We start from the raw sequence: 18,470 nt of genomic DNA on the forward strand, positions 1-18,470 counted from the left end.
ACAGTGGAGAGGAGCTTTAATACCTAAGCCCTCCTTAATTATAACATGGGGGAATTATACCACAGAGTAATTTTAAATTGGGCACGCAGTGTTCCAATCCTTAGAGCCCACAGGCCCAGCCTTATGGGGTTTCTGATGAAGGCAACCTTCTCCTCTTGGAGGCCTAATTCTCCTCCTCACTTCCCTGGAACATCCATGAAGACCTGAGACACTAAGCCTGCGAGGAGCAGGTGGCTCAGGAGGAGGAAATTTCCTCTTCCTTTAGTCTAAGGCTGCCTTTCAAACCCTTGATTCTTGTATGATTGACATTGAGATTAAAGACCCCGCTCCACCTTCCACCCAAAGAAGGGTTATAATACCCTTTGGTCCCCAAAGAAAAAAAACAGTCACATCAGACCAGAAGAGTCCAATGATCAAAAAGATAGTCATACATGGTTTCTGACATGGAGTTAGCCTAAGATGCAGGGGTGATGGGTAAGGTAAGGATAAATAGCATGGAGGGGAAGTTAAAGCAATTTGTTTTCTGATGTGTTTTATTATGTGCGAAGTAGAATTCTAGGACTATTGCAGAGATGGCGGGGAGGGTAGTACGGGCAGCAGCAGGCCAGCTGGGAGAGTTCGGAGAATGGAAATCAGAGCCAATTAGCAAGGGGTAAAATATTGCCTCAGAGCACCAAAGGCTCCATTGAACACATAAATCATACACTTGGCCAGTCAGCATGGCTATAGGATTTTTTTTTTTTTTCTCCTCTCCAGCAGAGTGGCAGCCTGGGGCATGTATCATTGGATGTATGAAAAACTGTAGATTCACAAGATGGTCACAATTGACAGTGATGGCCTAGGATGCTGGTGGGAATGTGGCTGAAAGTCTTGGTCCTGAGGTCCAGGCTGGGTAGGAAAGAAAGGCATAGACAGGAGTGCTGATGGACTGCGAGAGTGGGAGGGGGTGAAGGAAGCCCATGTCTTGCTAAGGTTGGCAGGTGGGGAAGTAAAGGGAAATAAGGGGAAGGGACTGATGGAAAGGCAGAGTTTTTGGCTAGACAATGGGTTTCTGAGTTTCTGAGTTCAGAGATGAAATAGCTCTGGGGTTGGGGATGTGGGTGTGGGTAGATGAAGGGAAGTAAGTTGGGAGCCGTACATCAACACATTTGGATGCCGAAAATGATAAGGTCATCAGAGTCCTTGAACACATTAAAATAAAGCCATCCTTGAAAATCATTTTGACAAGACCCTGATATAGGCAAAATGTGAAAGGCATTGACTATACTTTGCTCATCATGCAATTAGGAGGTAGGTTAGGGGGGACAAAAAGGCCTCTCTTCAGACCTTATAAAGAACAATATGTGGAGACCTCACTTCGTGGGTGTCCTTCTCGTAAGAGAATGAATGAGCTAATACAATAGCTAATTTTATATTCCAGATTTTTGGCTTCTCTGGAAAAAGAGATGATCATGGCAGCACCAGGCCAGGACTCCCTTGTGGTGGCAGTAAGATCACTTACCAGGTTACCTGAGTCCCTATCACCCCACAGTGCTGGCCCACACCTGGATGAGCATCAGTTGCTGTTTATCATTATGTTCACACTCTCTTTCTTAGAGTTCAGAGGAAAGTGAAACATTTCTTATATTCAAGGATCTTTTTAAAACTAGAAAAAGAATCGGGAAGAGTATTCCTCTGTACTTGGTATGCAAATATGTCACTGTTGAATAACTATAAATTATGATGCTGTTATGAAACAAATCCTTCCAGCTTTACTCATTACATTATCCACCTGGCTCCTTATGGGCATTTGGGTTTACAGTGACTCCTTTAATAAAATAAGAGTGGAAATACAGTCAAATACATGCAAGTTTACAAAAGCAGCATGAAAGGCAATGGTGCTTTTTAGAGCCAATCATATTGTTACTTTTGTTCATGAAATAATCTTATTAAATCTTCAGTAATTAATAGATTCCCTCAAAGTGCTATCTAACTCAGTAGACACTGAGAGCAATTTAATGAATTGTTCCTCAGTGGCTGGAAAGTGTCGATGTAATTCCCTGAGTGCCTAACTTCTTGGCAGTCATATATACTTGTACATGGGTGAAGGATCTTTTAACATCAGAGGAAAGGAAGAGTATGAAAATGAAAGCTTCCGGCAGGTCTAACTTGCCTCTATGGTGCCCAGGAAGAAAGGTGATTGCTATATATCTCTTGTTAAGGATCATGATAAAACAAACATAATCCAAGCTGTTGGAGTATACTAGATTAAAATCAACATCTTGGATTAACTCAGGAGGCAAATGAGTAGCCGGTGTGGACCAGTACATTGATATAATCTGGTGTTTCCTTAAAGCATTTTGTTCTTCTACTTTCTGCCCTACTTAGCTCTCCATTAAGCATCTGGGGGGGAACGGCCGAATAGGAAGGCTTAGAGGTTGAACTGCATCTTTAGAGAAATACAGAAATAATATGAGATTGAGATTTGGGAAATGAAAACTGTTATAATACATTGAGGGGAAAAAATAATCTGAAGGCCAAGTGATCAGTGAGTCAGAAAAATTTAGAGAGTCGTAATGTTAGAGCCTGCGAACTGGAAACTAGATATGAATTCATAACCTACAAGGGTATAAATGACGGCAAGAAGTCAGTAAACAGCGTCAGTGTTATTTTGGGAGGCTGAAGGAAGGTTATTACGGACCAGAGAGCCTGAATAGCTTACGTTCTAGGCATCGAATTAAAGAGACACACAAATAGAAGAGAATTTGGTGAAGGGGGACAATGATGATTAAAAGCTGAGATGGAAATATGAAGAAAACTTAAAAAAAAAGATAAAGCTCTGTATTGCTTTGTAAACGTATGTATTGTGTAACAGGCTCATGAGAGTTTAAAGGTGTTTATTGACTTTAAATGTTATGGACAAATTACTCATGAACATCTAACCATGAGTGTGTGTATATATATATATATATATATATATATATATATATATATATATATAATAAATTGGCATAAGCACCATGGAGTTATCCAGAATGAACATTTTATTTGTGTCTTGCCTATCTCTTATTGCCCCACTCTGAAAATTTGTCTGAAGGAACCATTAGACAGGATCTGCTGAGGAATGACTGATATTTTGGCTCTTTCTAACTCTAACTTCTATGAATTTTACAATGCCATGAAAACACTTCCGTAAGATTTTGGCAAAATATTTACAATTTCTTCAATAACACTGCTTATGGAATAGGAGAAATGGAAAGCAATCACTTAGTAACTGCAGAGAGACAAGCAGGAAGGAGAGAAACAATTGCTTACTATGCTGTTTGTGATGAAAAAAAAAAAAAATCTGAGTTTAGCTATTAAAAAGCCTGTTGGGAGCCGAGAATCGCACATGTCAGAGGAACATGCTGCTTCCCATCACCCATAGAGAAGAAATGGTACCTACATAGTCTGGCTGTTGGTGTGATGAAGTATAGCTATAACATCAGCAGGCATGTGACCGGTGGCTTGTGGGAGACAAGCACTCAGGGGGATAAAAAGGAACCTGGCACAGGCCTTGGGCTTTTGGCATCACTAGTTACAGGTCTGCCAAGATGCTTTGGGAAATGTTTTAATTTAAATGCCAAGTCTATTTCAACGAAGTCTCCCTGGTTTGACCTGCTGGGAGTCCAGAGTGAGATGGATAGGTGCTCATGTAGAAGAGCATTAGGTGAATTAGATGGTGGTTTTATTAAAAACAAAAACAAAAACAAAAACATCCTGGGGGGTTAAATCTCTGTATGTCCCCACTCACAAGGGAAATTCACGGGTATAAGTTGCAGGATGTAGGACTCTCATAGCATGTTACTAGTGATTGGTAAATGCAGGAAAGGGCAGAGATATCTTCAGGCAATTACTCAACATATCAAAATTAGAGAACATGAAGAATAAAGTCCCAGCATTTTTCCTTTCCTCCCCCTCAGCCATACTGGCTGGCTACTTTGACTATAAATTCAAAATAAGGCAGATTAAGAATCTGATCTACATTATTTGAATATATTTTCTTGCAAAACTATCACGACAGAAAAACAATTGTTTGAACCCAAACTAGGAAAAATAAAGGGATGAGACAATAAAAAATTAAAACATTGTTGTCCCTCGATGTGAAAATATTTCTGTTAGTGTGTAGGCCCAGATTGGCTAGGGATGAATAAAAGCTTTTCTGATGGGTTACAAAAACATGAATCCAGAAGATCAGAAGAATTAAAACGCCCCCAAGAATAACATGAAGGTATTTGAAGCTGCTTCAGAAGCAAGGGCGGGTATGTATACCTATGGAAAGCCCAGTTTCCTCAGAGGCTACTTGGCAGTTAGTTTGCTATAACATCATGCTAATAAAAGCAAAGACTTTAAGTTCGCCGCCCCCCCCCCCCCACCCCCACCCTCGCCCTCAGCCGACTATCCTTCGGGCCCTGCGGGAAGAGCATTCTCTGAAAAGGAAACACTAGTTGCACAAGAGCTGGGGTTCTGGAGAAGCTCTGGAGGCTGAAGCCAGGGAACCTGGGACAGGGAGGTGGGTGGGGCCAGGCTGGGTGGGGCCTCGGGTACCACCCTGAGGAGTTTGAGCCCCATCTTTGCTCGAGGGATGGAGATCCAGGGGAGATATTTGTGCTGGGGAACGGCAAGATCAGGGTTTTTAGGCAGGTCACTCTACCTGAAGCATTAGGGAAGGGAAAGAAGGGGCAAGAACCAGAGAGAAGAGGGCCTGGCTGTTCTGATCCAAGTAGGATGCTGCTCCAAAAGATGAGCCTGACCTAAGGCGGGGGCCCTCAGCAGGCTGGACCTGGCGGCGGGATCAGGAAGGACACTGGGAGGGAGGCACGACGGTGATAAATCCCTGTAGGGCGACTCAGAGAGCACAGTACAGGCTATGCCGAGGTCCTTTACTCTTCACCTCTCGCCGCCCCAACCCCGCCCGCGCCCCAGCATCCTTGCAACCAGTTGAATCAATTCACAGTTCAGGAGCCTGGGGAACGGAATTGGTTTCTGTATGTGAAACAGGTCTGCCCCTCTGGGGAAGCCCAGAGGGGAACGTCCGGAGGGCCTTTTCCAGGGCTGGGCGGGAGGGGAACGAGTCCGGCGCGCGGATCCGGGGCTCGAGGGAGGTGCAGAGGCCGAGCCCCCGAGCCCCAGACCTTCTCTCCCGGCCCCCAGACCTCCGCGGTCATTGCCCCTCGGGCGTCGGGCGGGTGATTGGCAGTTGCCGCAGCTCTAGGGGGACCCGGGTATCCAGGACCCGTGGCCGCCGCCGGTTGCCGTCCGCTCGCTCGGCGGCGAGGTTTCCGCGGCCCCATGACCTGGCCTGGGCTGGAGCAGCCGCGACGGGCGGCGACCCCCGAGCTGGAGACCGGGCGGCTCGCGGTGGGTTGGGGGCAGCCGGGGAAGGTCCCGAGGCCTACGGTGGGCAGCGCCGAGCCTGGAGGAGACGGCCGCGGGCGGAGGCGGGGGGTCTGGACTGCCCCCCTCAGGAGCTGCCCCGGGCCGCACCGCCACCGTCACGGCCCGGCCGCCCCTGCCCGCCGTGCGCTTCCTCTTGGAGCCGCAGGCCTCAGCGGGGACTCTGGGGGGCCGCGGCGGGGCCCGGCACGCGACGGCCTCTGGGGAGTTGGGGTCTGGGGAGACCGGGCTTCATCCCCCGCTCGCCCAGGCCGCGAGACCCTCGGGAGGCGCCTCCGCGAGGCCAGAGAGCAGCGGGCTCCCGCCGCTTCCCCTCTTCCTGAGCCCATGGTGGGCACCCCGGCCCGGGGCTGGACGCCTGGTTCCCGCGTGATGAGCGCTCCGACCCCTGGCGAGGGGGTGGGGGTGCCCTGAGCCTCTGCGGAGAGCGCCCCGAGCCCTTGAGGCCGCCGCCGCGTTACCTCGGGGTGGGTGCCCCGTGGCCCGGTGGGCGCCCGGCCCGCGCGGGTTATTTTTGGCGCCCGCGGCGGCGCGTGTGCCGGGGCGTGTTTTCCTTCCCCAGGTACTGGGAGCCGGGGCCCCGCCGCCGCCGCCGCCGCCGCTGCCGCCGGAGCTGACTTGTGTCTCTCTCTTCTCTCCCCTGCAGGAATCTTCCGATAATTCTGCCGCCACGACTTGAACCGTGCGCGAGGCGAGCTCGAAACAAACATCACATCTAAATTAAAAAAAAAAAAAAAAAAAAAAAAAAAAAAAAAAAGCGGAAGAAGCGGCCGAGGAGGCGGCGGCGGGAGGAGGAGAGGAGGAGGGGCCGCGCGCGGCGGCCCGAGGCGGCGGCGGGGACGCGGGGACGCGGGGACGCGGCTTTGTGCTGGCGGGTCGTGGGGCGCCCATGGCGGAGTGCGGCCGGGGGGGCGCCGCCGGCGGGGCCCTGCCCACCTCCCCGGGCCCGGCCCTCGGCGCCAAGGGCGCCCTGAAAGCTGGAGCCGGAGAAGGCGGCGGCGGCGGCGGCAGCAGCAGCGGCGGCGGCGGGGGAGGTCGCCTCGGCCACGGGCGGGCGCGCTATGACAGCGGCGGGGTTTCCAACGGAGACTGCAGCCTCGGCGTGTCCGGGGACGAAGCCCGAGCCAGCCCCGCCAGGGGACCCCGTGGCGCCGCGCTCGCCCCGACCCCCAGCCCGGCCGCCTGCTCCCTCCCCCGGGAGAGCAAACCCGGCGGCCTGCCCCGCCGGAGCAGCATCATCAAGGTAGGTGAGAGAAGGGCGCACATCGCCCACCCCCAGCCGTTCTCGGGGTCAGTTTCCCGAGAGGAGAGTGGTGGTGGAAGGAGGGGGTTATACGAGGAGTCCCCTGCCTACGGGAACCACTGGTGCATGGGTACTTGGGGTGCTTGAACAGGGATTGGATGCACACGGCATTTGGAAAGAATGGAGAGGTGATCCTTAATGTGCAGGGGAAGCTGTGCTCAGACATTCCCAGTTGAACTTGGGGCTGTCACCTTTTCCAGGACTGGCCTGGAATTATGGCCTGTACCTGGTTGGGCAGGACATTCTCTTCTGTGGTAGCCTTGACTGGTAACAGACTGTGCCTGTAACGTGTCTATTGTATGTTAAATACAGTGGTTATGTGAAAACATTTTCTTAAAAATCCCAGGGGGTGAACCAGCTTATTTAATTGGATTCTTCTGATCTGTATCTAGTTGCCTCTTGCAAATGGTTACACTTCGAGGGTGCAAAATCTCTGGTCCCTCACTCAAACGGAGAAATGGAGTAGGTTTTCTAAACACAAATGAAGATTTCCGCTTTCTTAGGCTCAAAAGCACTGAGACATTACAGTTCTGCACAATTTAATCTTTTCCTTGCTGCAGTAGGCAGGCCTCCAGTTCTGTGGAAGTTCTTTTGAGCAGTTTGCTTGGTTTTGGTATCTTTTGCATAGTGATACTTAGCAGCAGAAAGTCAGCAATTGTTTTGTGCATTTCAAGCTTAAGAAGTAATATTAGGAACTCCTGAGTTTGTGGTGGTTTCATTCTAATACTACATTTTGGTCTGCCGTGTAAAAATATTTCTCGTGACCTGAAGTGAAAAAAAATAGTTGATGAGCTAAGAAGAGCAGAGCCTTAAGCAAGAGTAGCTCATTCTGCTTAAGTTCAGAGCAAATAGGAAAACATTGCTTTCTGAAAATCAAGGGGTTACCAGGACAATGAGCAGCAAAGCACATTGACAGGGCTGCACCCACCCTTCCTGTGGCTGATAACCCATGGGAGAGAGGGCAAAACAGGCCACAGTAAAGAGAATTGGCACTGGTGGTATTTGAAATTTAATTGGACCTGCAGAAATCTTCCTAAGTACTCTGTAGTGTCTGGTGGTGTTATCAGCTTCTGCAGTAATCTAGTGAAATATACCACCTTCCTACCCTCTGTAACAGGCAGTTGTGAAACTGCTTTTCGCTTTGTCATCTGTTTGTACAGTTTATGTCTGGGCAAGGGCACAAGTGAAGGGCTTAAAGATCAAGTGTGTTAACTACCTGCAGTAGGCATTGAGAATTTAAGGAAAGTAACATATTTTTGCTACATACTTGGCTTTTAAAATGTGACTTACATTTTCTTTTGCTGTGTAGCTTCTGTTTCCATGGAAGTTGCTTTCAACTATGCATGATCATCAATCCTATGAACAGAGTTATGTGTCAACTCTGTTTTTATTGGTTACCAGATATTTGTAGTGATATTGCATTGCGGTTTTAATGAAATTTGAGGTAAAATTCCAGAGAAGATACCAACCTACTTAATTTTAATTCTTCTTATTTAATTTGTTGGAGAGCCTGTTTTTGTACTTTAAAAAGAAAAATCAAGCTTTATTGGTGTCCATAGTGGGATTCACAGTGTAACTTATTTAAAACAGCTATTTTAATTTTATATTCAGAATAGGACGAAGGATGATTTGCCAATATTTCTGATATGTGGAATTGAGAACTTGTCGGTAGATATCATTTCTTCATTGAAGATTCTAGAAGCACATGGGGAAATCATTAATTATTCAGCAATCACTGGTTTTTGAGTTTTGAAACTTTGAAAGATATCTTTGTCATTTTTCTTTTTTCTAATGAAGGCAATTGGTTTCTTGTTCAGAGTTGTATCCCTGGATACATATTGCCAGGAACATATTAGGGATTCAATAGATTGTTTCCTGAATGAATAGAGGAATGATAAGAAAGTACATGTTTATTCTAAGTTCTGTTAATTTCTGAAATTGGTGGTTTGGTGTTTACTAGTCTCATATCTTGTTCATTTACTTACACCTCCTAAGATGACTTGATTTACTCCTTTTTCTTTCCTCTTTGTCAATGTGCATGTTCTTAAACACACTTTGAAACTATGGAAATAGTGTTGAAAGTTGATCAAGCCTGGGTTATAGGAAAGCGGTATGCTATATTTAAGTCGGTAACTACTTGGTACATTTCCCCTTGAATTGGTGCCTTGAAGGATCAAGATTTTAGAAACTTAGTGTGGTATTTTCTGCAGACATAACAGTATCAAGACAATATTCTAATATTGTCTAATATTCTTTAACATCAAATTTCATAAATATTTGCAATGAATAGTGCACAGACATTTTTGTCATATGAATGGCAGAAATTATTTCACCTTTGTTAAAAAACAGTAGAAGAACTTAGTAGAAGCTCATGTCAAAAAGCAATAGTGACACCTCTTCAGTAGTTTCTTTATGTTCTTTTTGAATATAAGGGATGAGTTCAGTCAGGTGATGAAAAGATTGGGGCGGGAGTAGATGGGTAAGCAAGGTGATAATCGGGGACTTGAGGTCATGGCAGGGAGTTGCTGGCTGAGGCACAGAGGCCAGTATTTATGGGGTTGCTTTAGTTGAAACGTTGGGCTTGTGAGCTATACCTTTTTCCTAGCTTTCATCTTCATTACCCTCTTGACATTCCTCTTGTATGGGGATCCCCAAGTCAGAGGGGGAAATAACAGCCTGGATGTGATAAGCAGTGGGCACAGAAAGGGTATTATTGCTGAGATGCAGGACATATGCAGAGATACACTGTGGGCTGACCAGAATTATATTTCTCATTTAAAATCACTTCTTTGGAACTCCATCTGTTTTGTAAATATGGTGTTGAGTAAAAAATTGTTGTAAAACTACATTTTCTGCCAAAATAGATGCACAGATCTATACTAAAAGCTCCTTGGTTATGGCTACAGTGCTGATGAAGACTCAGAGTGAGCAGCCTTATGGAATCTTTTACAAATACATTGAGAAGAGAAATAATCATGGAACTCATCACCAGACTTCTCTGCTTTTCCTTAGTTTAGTGGAAATAATATTACCCTTTTTAGATTATTTACAAAGGCCCATTACCAAAGTTTTAGGGAAGGAGCCATTATGTTTGTCATCTTAAGTAATCTAGTAAACGAAAACATCACTTTCATTTTCTCTTTCCATATTTCATTTCATCACACCATTCAGTACAATCTACACCTTCTTTTGAAACAGCTAATTTGGTCAGTTGTTTAGGCGACATCTATTTTTTACAAATACCTCCATCCTTTAACTCAAAGACTTGGTCTAAAAATGTGAAGTAGCATTTAGGCCTTAGATTTCTTTTTCATTTTAGCAAGAAATGAAGTTAAAGTGCCCATTAGTTTAGATGGCTTATTTTAATTAAAACCGATTGAATATTATAGTTGGTATATATAATTGAATATTATAATTGAATATTAAAAAGGTGATATAATTTGCATAAAGTAAAATTCACTCTTGTTGGCGTCCAGTTCTATGAGATTGACAAAAACACACATTCATCTAACCACTACCACAATAAAAAATTCCATTGCCCTCCAAAAATTCTCCTGGTCCCTTTGTGACTTCCCCCCTTCCCGTGCCTGGGCTGTGGCAACCACTGATCTTGGGTACGTTTTAATAAATAGGAAATATAGCCATTGCATGATTTTGGTAGCTAAAAGTAATAATAGCACGTGCTACTTATTTTATTTTTTTTTTAATTTTTTTTTTAACGTTTATTCATTTTTGAGACAGAGACAGAGCATGAGTGGGGGAAGGTCAGAGAGAGAGGGAGACACAGAATCTGAAACAGGCTCCAGGCTCTGAGCTGTCAGCACAGAGCCTGACGCGGGGCTCGAACTCACGGACCGCGAGATCATGACCTGAGCCGAAGTCGGACGCTTAACCGACTGAGCCACCCAGGCGCCCCATGTGCTACTTATTAAACACTATGTGCAAACACGTGGAAAGTACTTAATATAATTCTGTGACATGGTCCTGCCCCTGCCACGGAGGCTGAAGAAAACCCAGAGTTCAGAGAGGTTAACCACTTGCCTAACGTGCCAGAGCTGGTTTACCCCATTTTGGTATGGCTGCACTCTACTGCCCCCCAGATTACACTGACAGTTTTAAATTTTCTGTATAATTAAGGTAGCACTGGTGGTTTGGAATGCTGGCTTCAATTTTTCCCTCTAAATGTAGGGGATATTGGAGGGAACCAAAAGACTATTCCTGCTGGCAGAAGTTGAGGGATAATATAGCCAGACAGCTGTAGTTACCTGTTGTGGCTGCTTGATCAGAGCCTCCACCTTCTTTGGGACAGTGGTTTGATCTTGTCCAAGGTAGCAGCTCATAGTTTTCTTAGTATCATTATGTCATTATCACAGTATCATCGTGTGTAGGGGAAGCCTTTTTCCTGCCTTTATACCAACACGTATATTCTTGTGTCTTGATGCTGAGCACCCCAAGGTGGGGAAGAAGCAGACGTTCGCATTTATTATATATATATATGTTTAAACAAAATTAAAAAAAAATGTACATATGGATATTATATTGGCCTATGGTTTAAATAAACTAGACTTTTTGCAGGCAAAAGCCGGGCTGTATTTATCAGTTCTGCAAGGATAACAGGTACTCAATAACCGTTTCTTGAATTAGATCTTAAAAATATCTGCATTTGGCTTTAGATTTTTCGGTTTTTAGATTTTTTTGGGTTTTGTTTGTTTATTTGTTTGTTTCTTTGCTTTGAGTGGAGGGAAGGGAGAGACAACTGCATGCCCAGCCAACTTATGGGCATGTCATAAATATTAAACAAACAGTAACTGGATCATAAAGTGAGTTTGTCTGAATAGATAGGCAGACTGGATCATTTAAGTCAGAAAAATGTAATGTCCAGTCAGCCACTCTGCACTTCACTTTGTACTAATGCATTTTGGGCCACACAGGATAACTGTTGAAAGGCCAGGGCGTGGCTGCTTGTCTTAGCCCACTCAAAGAGCTTTTGTCACAATTCAGAGTTCGCTTTTCAGGAGTAATCAGAGGGTATTAATTTTCATGCCCCCAAAATTACTTGCCCCCTTTCTTGTTTTCCAGCCTCTCCTCCAGTTGTTTGATCTGTGTTGTTGTTGTTGTTGTTGTTGTTTTCCTTCACCAAATCCAAATAGTCAACTGACAGGAAATTGTTTATTTTATTTTTTTAATTGCTGATCTTGGTCACTCAAGTCATTTTCTTAGAATGCTGTCTCCCAGAATCTGTTCAGTTCCTTTTATAGTTCTGTGTCTTCTGCAAGGGTGCTAAACTATTCTTTTTTTTCTTTTTTTAAATACTTAAGTTACCGATTCCTCATTATTCAACAAAACAGGGCAGTGTTATCTACAGCCTAAATGCAGACATAAATGAAGTATGAACATTCATATTTTCTCCCCAGACTTTATTTCATACATAGATATTCAAGAATAGATGCTCTGTTTCTTATTAATATGAAGTTCTGGCTGTCATCTACGAGACCTCTAAATTAGTTTGGTTACCTTTTTTATTTTATATCAATGGGATTCTGTAGTGCAAGGGATATTCAGATTATTTTTACCAGTTTACCAGAAACTGTGTGTTTGCAAGCTGCCTGACCAGCTTTTTTCTGCTGATAATTGTGGTGGATCTAGAGGGTTGTGCTGGGCATAAGAGTACTTGGTTGTGGCTCAAACAAATCCTAAGCCACCAGGGAAGTTTCAGGAGTACGTATTTTATTCATGTCAGAATAATTGCATAGCTTTAGAGTGCTCAAAGCATATAATTAATCACACTGAGCTTTCGTGACAATTATGTGAGTGGTCCAGGCTGCTGGCAGGACACTTGGCAACTGCCTAGTTCCAAGTAGTCGAGAAGGGCAGGTGGCTGGGCACTGCTGGCCACCAGTTCTTGGTCACTTGGCAGGGGCAGTTAGGTAAACCGTGTTCTAGCTGATATTCTCAGCTGGGCTGCGCTCAGGTCACGTGCTGCACGTCTGGGTTATTCAGGAGGCAGAATAGTGGAGAGAAAAATAGAGGGTGTGGAGTGAGGTGCTTGGATCGGACTCTGGCTCCCTTGCTTCCTTTCTGTGTGGCCTTGGGCAAGATATTTAAGTCTGTATGTCCAGTTACATAGTCTCTAAAGTGGAAAAAATTAAATCCCCCCTCATAGTGTTGGGGTAAAGATGAAATGAGATGATGTGTGTGTGAAATACTCAGAGCAGAGTATGGTGCCTAAGAAACACTCCATAAACAGTACCTACTATGTTTGTTTTTGTGATTTTTAGTTTCTCTTACTTGGAGTTTATCCTGAGATGAGCAAACTCACTTAGCTCCATTTGAGTTGGAGATTTGCCATGCCCGTTTTGGGAGTCTTGTCTTTTGAAATATGCAGAATGTACCCAGCGAAGTTTCTCAGACATATTCTAAAGTTGCTTTCAAAAACGATTTGTTTTGGTGCCTTTCTAAGTCAGGTGCCTCAGTACAACTGTGCGTGCACCTCAGTTGCCCCAGCTAAGTGATCAGACGGTACTGAACATCACTTTCATTGAGCCAAGCACCCATACGTCTTGATTTGCCCAGGACAGTCCGGATTTACACCTTTTGTCCTGGCAAAATTATTAAGAGTGCCTCCTTTTCTTCTCAGAGGCATCCCGGTTTGGATGATAAATAATGTGGTCACCCTACTGATCTGCTACTGATCACAAGGCCCCTGTGACTGCTCTCCATGCCCAACTTAGCCTTCAGATTTACACCTCTCTTTTCTCAGCCCGTGTGCCTCCCTCCTCTCTGTCATCTTCAAGGTCTTCCTCAGATAATCACTTCTTGCAATGAATTGTTCCTTTCTCTGCCTTCCAGCCACCACTCTGTATCTCTATACAGCCCTGTTTCTTTCTGCCTCTCAGGTAACTTGATCTTACTCACCAAGAGGTTGCGAAAACACCTAGTTTAATGTCTTGTGGGAAGCATGTTTTTAAGCATATACTTGTTGAATAAATGTGTGAGTGGATGAATAAATAGACATGGATGATGTAACTTACCTTAGGGGTTCAAAGAAGATATTATTTAGACTTCAACTGTTTTTTCTTAATTGAGGTAACATTGGTATAAACCTTATATTAGTGCCAGGTGTACATCATAATAGTTTGATGTCTGCATGCACTACAAAGTGATCATCACAATAAGTCTCGTTGCCAGTCATCGCTATACAGTGGGTCCCCTTCACCCGTGTCGCCCCTCCCCCTAAGCCTGTTCCCTTCTTTTTCTTTTTTTAATAATTTTTTCATGTTTATTTATTTTTGAGAGAGAGAGAAAGACAGAGCGTGAGCAGGGGAGGGGCAGAGAGAGAGGGAGACACAGAATCCGAAGTAGGCTCCAGGATGCGAGCTGTCAGCACAGTGCCCGATGTGGGGCTTGAACTCAAGAGCTGTGAGATCATGACCTGAGCCGAAGTTGGATGCTTAACCGACTGAGCCACCCAGGTGCCCCAAGCCTGTTCCCTTCTGATAGCCACCAGTCTGTTCTCCATATCTGGAAGCTTTGTTTTGTAATGTTTGTTCTTTTGCTTTTTGAATTCCACATATAAGTGAAATTCTCTAGTAGTCATTTGTCTTTCTCTGACTTATTTCATTTAATAATAAATAATAAATAAATGATTTATATAAATTTATTATATATATTATTTATGTATATATTTATATATCTATATATAAATTCATATATAAAAATATATAAAATATATACATAAATATATAAATATATAAGTTTATATATATTATATATATTTGTATATTATGTATGTTATTTATATAAATAAATAAATAAATAATAAATAAATAATAAGCATAATTCAAGGTCGGTTCAGGTTGTCACAAATGGCAAGATTTCATTCTTTTTATGGATGCATAGAGTTCCATTGTATAAACAGCATCTTCTTTATCCATTCATCTGTCAGTGGACATTTAGTTGTTTCCAGATCTTGGCTATTCTAAGTGATGGTGCATTGAACATAGGAGTACATATATCTTTTCAAGTTAGTGTTTTTGTTTTCTTTGGATAAATGCCCAGAAGTAGCATTACTGAATCATATGGTAGTTCTGTTTTTAATTTTTTTTGAGGAACCTCCATATTCTTTTCCATAAGGCTGCACCAATTTATATTCCCACCAACAGTGTACAAGGGTTCCCTTTTCTCCGCGTTCTCTACAGCACGTGTTATTTCTTATCTTTTTGATGATAGCCATTCTAACAGGTATGAGGTCCTGTCTCATTGTGGTTTTGATTTACATTTTCCTGATAACTAGTGATATTGAACATCTTTTCATGTGTCTGTTGGCCATCTGTATGTCTTCTTTGGAAAAATGTCTATTTAATCCTCTGCCCACTTTTTATTTGGACTGTTTTGTTGTTGGTGTTTTTTCCTATTGATTATATAAGGGTTTTAAAAAATGTATTTAAGATATTAACCCCTGGGGCACCTGGGTGGCTCAGTCGGTTAAGCATCTGACTTCGGCTCATGTCATGGTCTTGCGGTCTGTGAGTTTGAGCTCCGCGTCAGGCTCTATGCTGACAGCTTGGAACCTGGAGCCTGCTTCAGATTCTGTTTCCCTCTCTCTGCCCCTCCCCCACTCATTCTCTATCTCTCTCTGTCTCTCAAAAATAAAAACTAAATGTTAAAAAATATTTAAAAAAGATATTAACACCTTATCAGATCATTTGGAAATATTTTCTACTATTCACTAGGTTGCCTTTTCATTTTGTTGATGCTTTCCTTCACTGTGTACAAGCATTTGAGTTTGATGTAGTCCCATTTGTTTATTTTTGTTTTTGTTGCCTTTGCTTTTGGAGTCAGATAAAAAAATTAACACCAATACCAGTGTCACAGAGCATATTGCCTGTGTTTTCTTCTAGGAGTTTTATGCTTTCAGGTCTTAATTGAAGTCTTTAGTCCATTTTGGGTGTAATTTTTGTGTATGGTATAAGATAGTGGCCTAGTTTCATTCTTCTGCATGTGGCTGTCCACTTTTCCCAACACCATTTATTGAAAAGACTGTCCTTTCCCCGTTGTATATTCTTGACTCCTTTTACCTGTACTAATTGACCATATAAGTGTGGCTTTATTTCTGGGCTCTCTATTCTGTTCTTTTGATCTGTGTGTTTGTTTTTGTGCCAGTACCATACTCTTTTGATTATTATAGCTTTATAGTATAGTTTGAAATCAGGGAGTGTGATACCTCTAGCTTTGTTCTTTCTCAAGTTTGCCTTGGCCATTTGGGGTCTCTTGTGGTTTCATACAGATTTTAGAATTACTTGTTCTAGTTCTGTGAAAAATGCCATTGCAATTTTGATAGTGATAACATTAAATCTGTAGAATGCTTTGGGTAGTATGGACATTTTTGTAAAAATTTTTTAGTTTTTTAAAAATTTTATTTATATTGAGAGAGAGAGAGCGAGCGAGCATGAATGGGAGAGGGGCAGAGAAAGGGAGAGAGAGAATCGCAAGCAGGCTCCTTGCTGTCAGCGCAGAGCCCAATGTGGAGCTCAGTCTCACAGACCGTGAGATCATGACCTCAGCAGAAATCAAGAGTCTGACGTTTAACTGACTGAGCTGCCCAGGCACCCTGGGTAGTATAGACATTTTAATAATATTAATTCTTCCAATCCATGAGCATAGAATATTTTTCCATTTATTTGTGTCTTTCAATTTCTTTCTTCAGTGTCTTATAGTTTTCAGTGTACAGTATTTTCACTTCCTTGGTTAAGTTTATTTGGTTAAGTTTTATTCTTTTTGATGCAATTGTAAATGGGATTTTAAAAAAAAAAATATCTTTTCGGTACTTCGTTATTAGTATATAGAAATTTAATGGATTTCTGTATATTGATTTTGTATCCTGCAACTTTACTGAATTCATTTATTCTAACAATTTTTCAGTGAAGTCTTCATGTCATCTGCACATAGTGACAGTTATAATTTGGATACTCTTTCTTTCTTTTTCTTGTCTACTTGCTCTGACTAGAATTTTCAATACTGTGTTGAATAGAAGTGGCAAGAGTGGGTTCCTGATCTTAGCAGAAAAGCTTAGCAGAAAAACTGTTGAGGATGAGTTTAGCTGTGGGTTTGTCATAAATAGCCTTTATCATGTTGAGGTATACATTACATCTATACCAACTTGAGTTTTTTTTTTTTTTTCATAAATGGATGTTGAATTTTGTCAAATACTTTTCTGCATTTATTAAGATGATCATATAATTTTTCTCCTTCATTTTTTAAATGTGGAGTATCATGTTGATTGATTTGTGACTGTTGAATTATCCTTGCATCCTGGAATAAATCTCACTTGATGATGGTGTATAATCCTTTTAATATATTCTTGAATTTGGTTTGCTAATATTTTGTTGAGCATTTTTGTCTCTCTGTTCATCGGGGATATTGGCCTGTAATTTCTTGTGGTGCTCATTAGGTTTTGGTATCAGGGTAATGCTGGTCTCATAAAATGAGTTTGGAAGCATTGGTCTATTCAGATTTTCTATTTCTTCATGATTCAATCTTGAAAGATTGACTGTTTCTAGGAATTTATCCATATCTCCCAGAGTTGTCAACAGTTCAACAATTTGTTGGTGTGTAATTATTTATAATAGTCTCTTATGGTGCTTTGTATTTCTACAGTATCTGTCGTAACTACTTTTTCATTTCTCTTGTTCACTCATTAATTCATTCATTCATATTTTTAGAGAGATAGTGCAAGCAGGGGAGAGGGGCACAGGGAGAGAGAGAATCTTAAGCAGGCTCCATGCTCATCACAAGGCCTGACATGGGGCTTGATGTCATGACCCTGGGATCATGATTTGAGCTGAAACCGAGAGTCAGATGCTTAGCCAACTGAGCTACCCATATACTCCTTTTTCATTTCTGATTTATTTGAGTCTTTTGTCTTTTTTTCTTTGTGATTCTGGCTAAAGATTTGTCAATTTTGTTTATCTTTTCAAAGAACCACCTCTTAGTTTCATTGATAATTTCTAATTTTTTTTTTTTTTTTGGTTTCTATTTCATTTATTTCTGCTCTGATCTTTATTATTTCCTTCCTTCTACTAACTTTAGGCTTAATTTTGTTCTTCTTTTTCTAGTTCCTTTGGTGTAAAGTTGGATTATTTATTTGAGATTTTTCATGTTTCCTGAGGTAGGCCTGTATCACTACCAACTTCCCTCTTAGAACTATTTTTTGCTGCATCCCATAGATTTTTTGGATTATTGTATTTACATTTTCGTTTGTCTTAAGGTTTCTTTTGATTTCTCCTTTGATTTCTTTGTTGACTCATTGGTTGTTCAAAGCATGCTGTTTAATATATATTTATGATTTTTTCAGTTTTTTCCTTGTAATTGATTTCTAATTTCATATAATTGTGGTCAGAGAAGATGCTTGCTGTGATTTCAGTCTTCTAAAATTTATTGTGATGTTTTGTGGCCTAACACATGATCTATCATGGGGAGTGTTCCATGTAAACTTGAGAAGAATGTGTATCCTGCTGCTTTTGGATGGAATGTTTTGCATGTATCAATTAATACATCTCTGTATCCATCTGGTCTATCCATCTAAAATCTATTATCCATCTGGTCTAAAGTGTTGTGTAAGGCCAGGGTCTCCTTATTGATTTTCTGTCTGGATGATCTATCCATTGATGTAAATGGTATATTAAAGTCCTATTATTGTATTGTACTATTATTATTATTATTATTATTATTATTATTGTATTGCTGTCAATTT

At 42.2% G+C, this 18,470-nt stretch overlaps 2 protein-coding genes across 5 annotated transcripts in view; both read left to right on the plus strand.

Annotated features, from left to right (window-relative positions):
- The first annotated feature begins 4,243 nt into the window (after positions 1–4,243).
- Positions 4,244–6,172, plus strand: LOC122229347 (translation initiation factor IF-2-like). Its single transcript, XM_042954382.1, has 3 exons — positions 4,244–4,280; positions 4,762–5,745; positions 6,062–6,172. Exons 1-2 carry the CDS (start codon positions 4,244–4,246, stop codon positions 5,736–5,738), a joined length of 1,014 nt encoding a protein of 337 aa, XP_042810316.1. The 3' UTR covers positions 5,739–5,745; positions 6,062–6,172.
- A 117-nt stretch (positions 6,173–6,289) lies between these two features.
- PLCL2 (phospholipase C like 2) overlaps positions 6,290–18,470 on the plus strand; it is a 194,878-nt gene continuing 182,697 nt past the window's right edge. For all 4 annotated transcript variants that reach the window (XR_006207054.1, XM_042954817.1, XM_042954818.1 and 1 more), the window contains exon 1: positions 6,290–6,658. Coding sequence is in view for 3 of the 4 variants with exons in the window: in XM_042954817.1 (XP_042810751.1) it covers positions 6,305–6,658 (354 nt within the window). In the remaining variant the exon portion in view is untranslated. The remainder of the gene's footprint in view (positions 6,659–18,470) is intronic.

This window comes from Panthera leo, chromosome C2, assembly GCF_018350215.1.
Source record: "Panthera leo isolate Ple1 chromosome C2, P.leo_Ple1_pat1.1, whole genome shotgun sequence".
NCBI lineage: Eukaryota > Metazoa > Chordata > Mammalia > Carnivora > Felidae > Panthera > Panthera leo.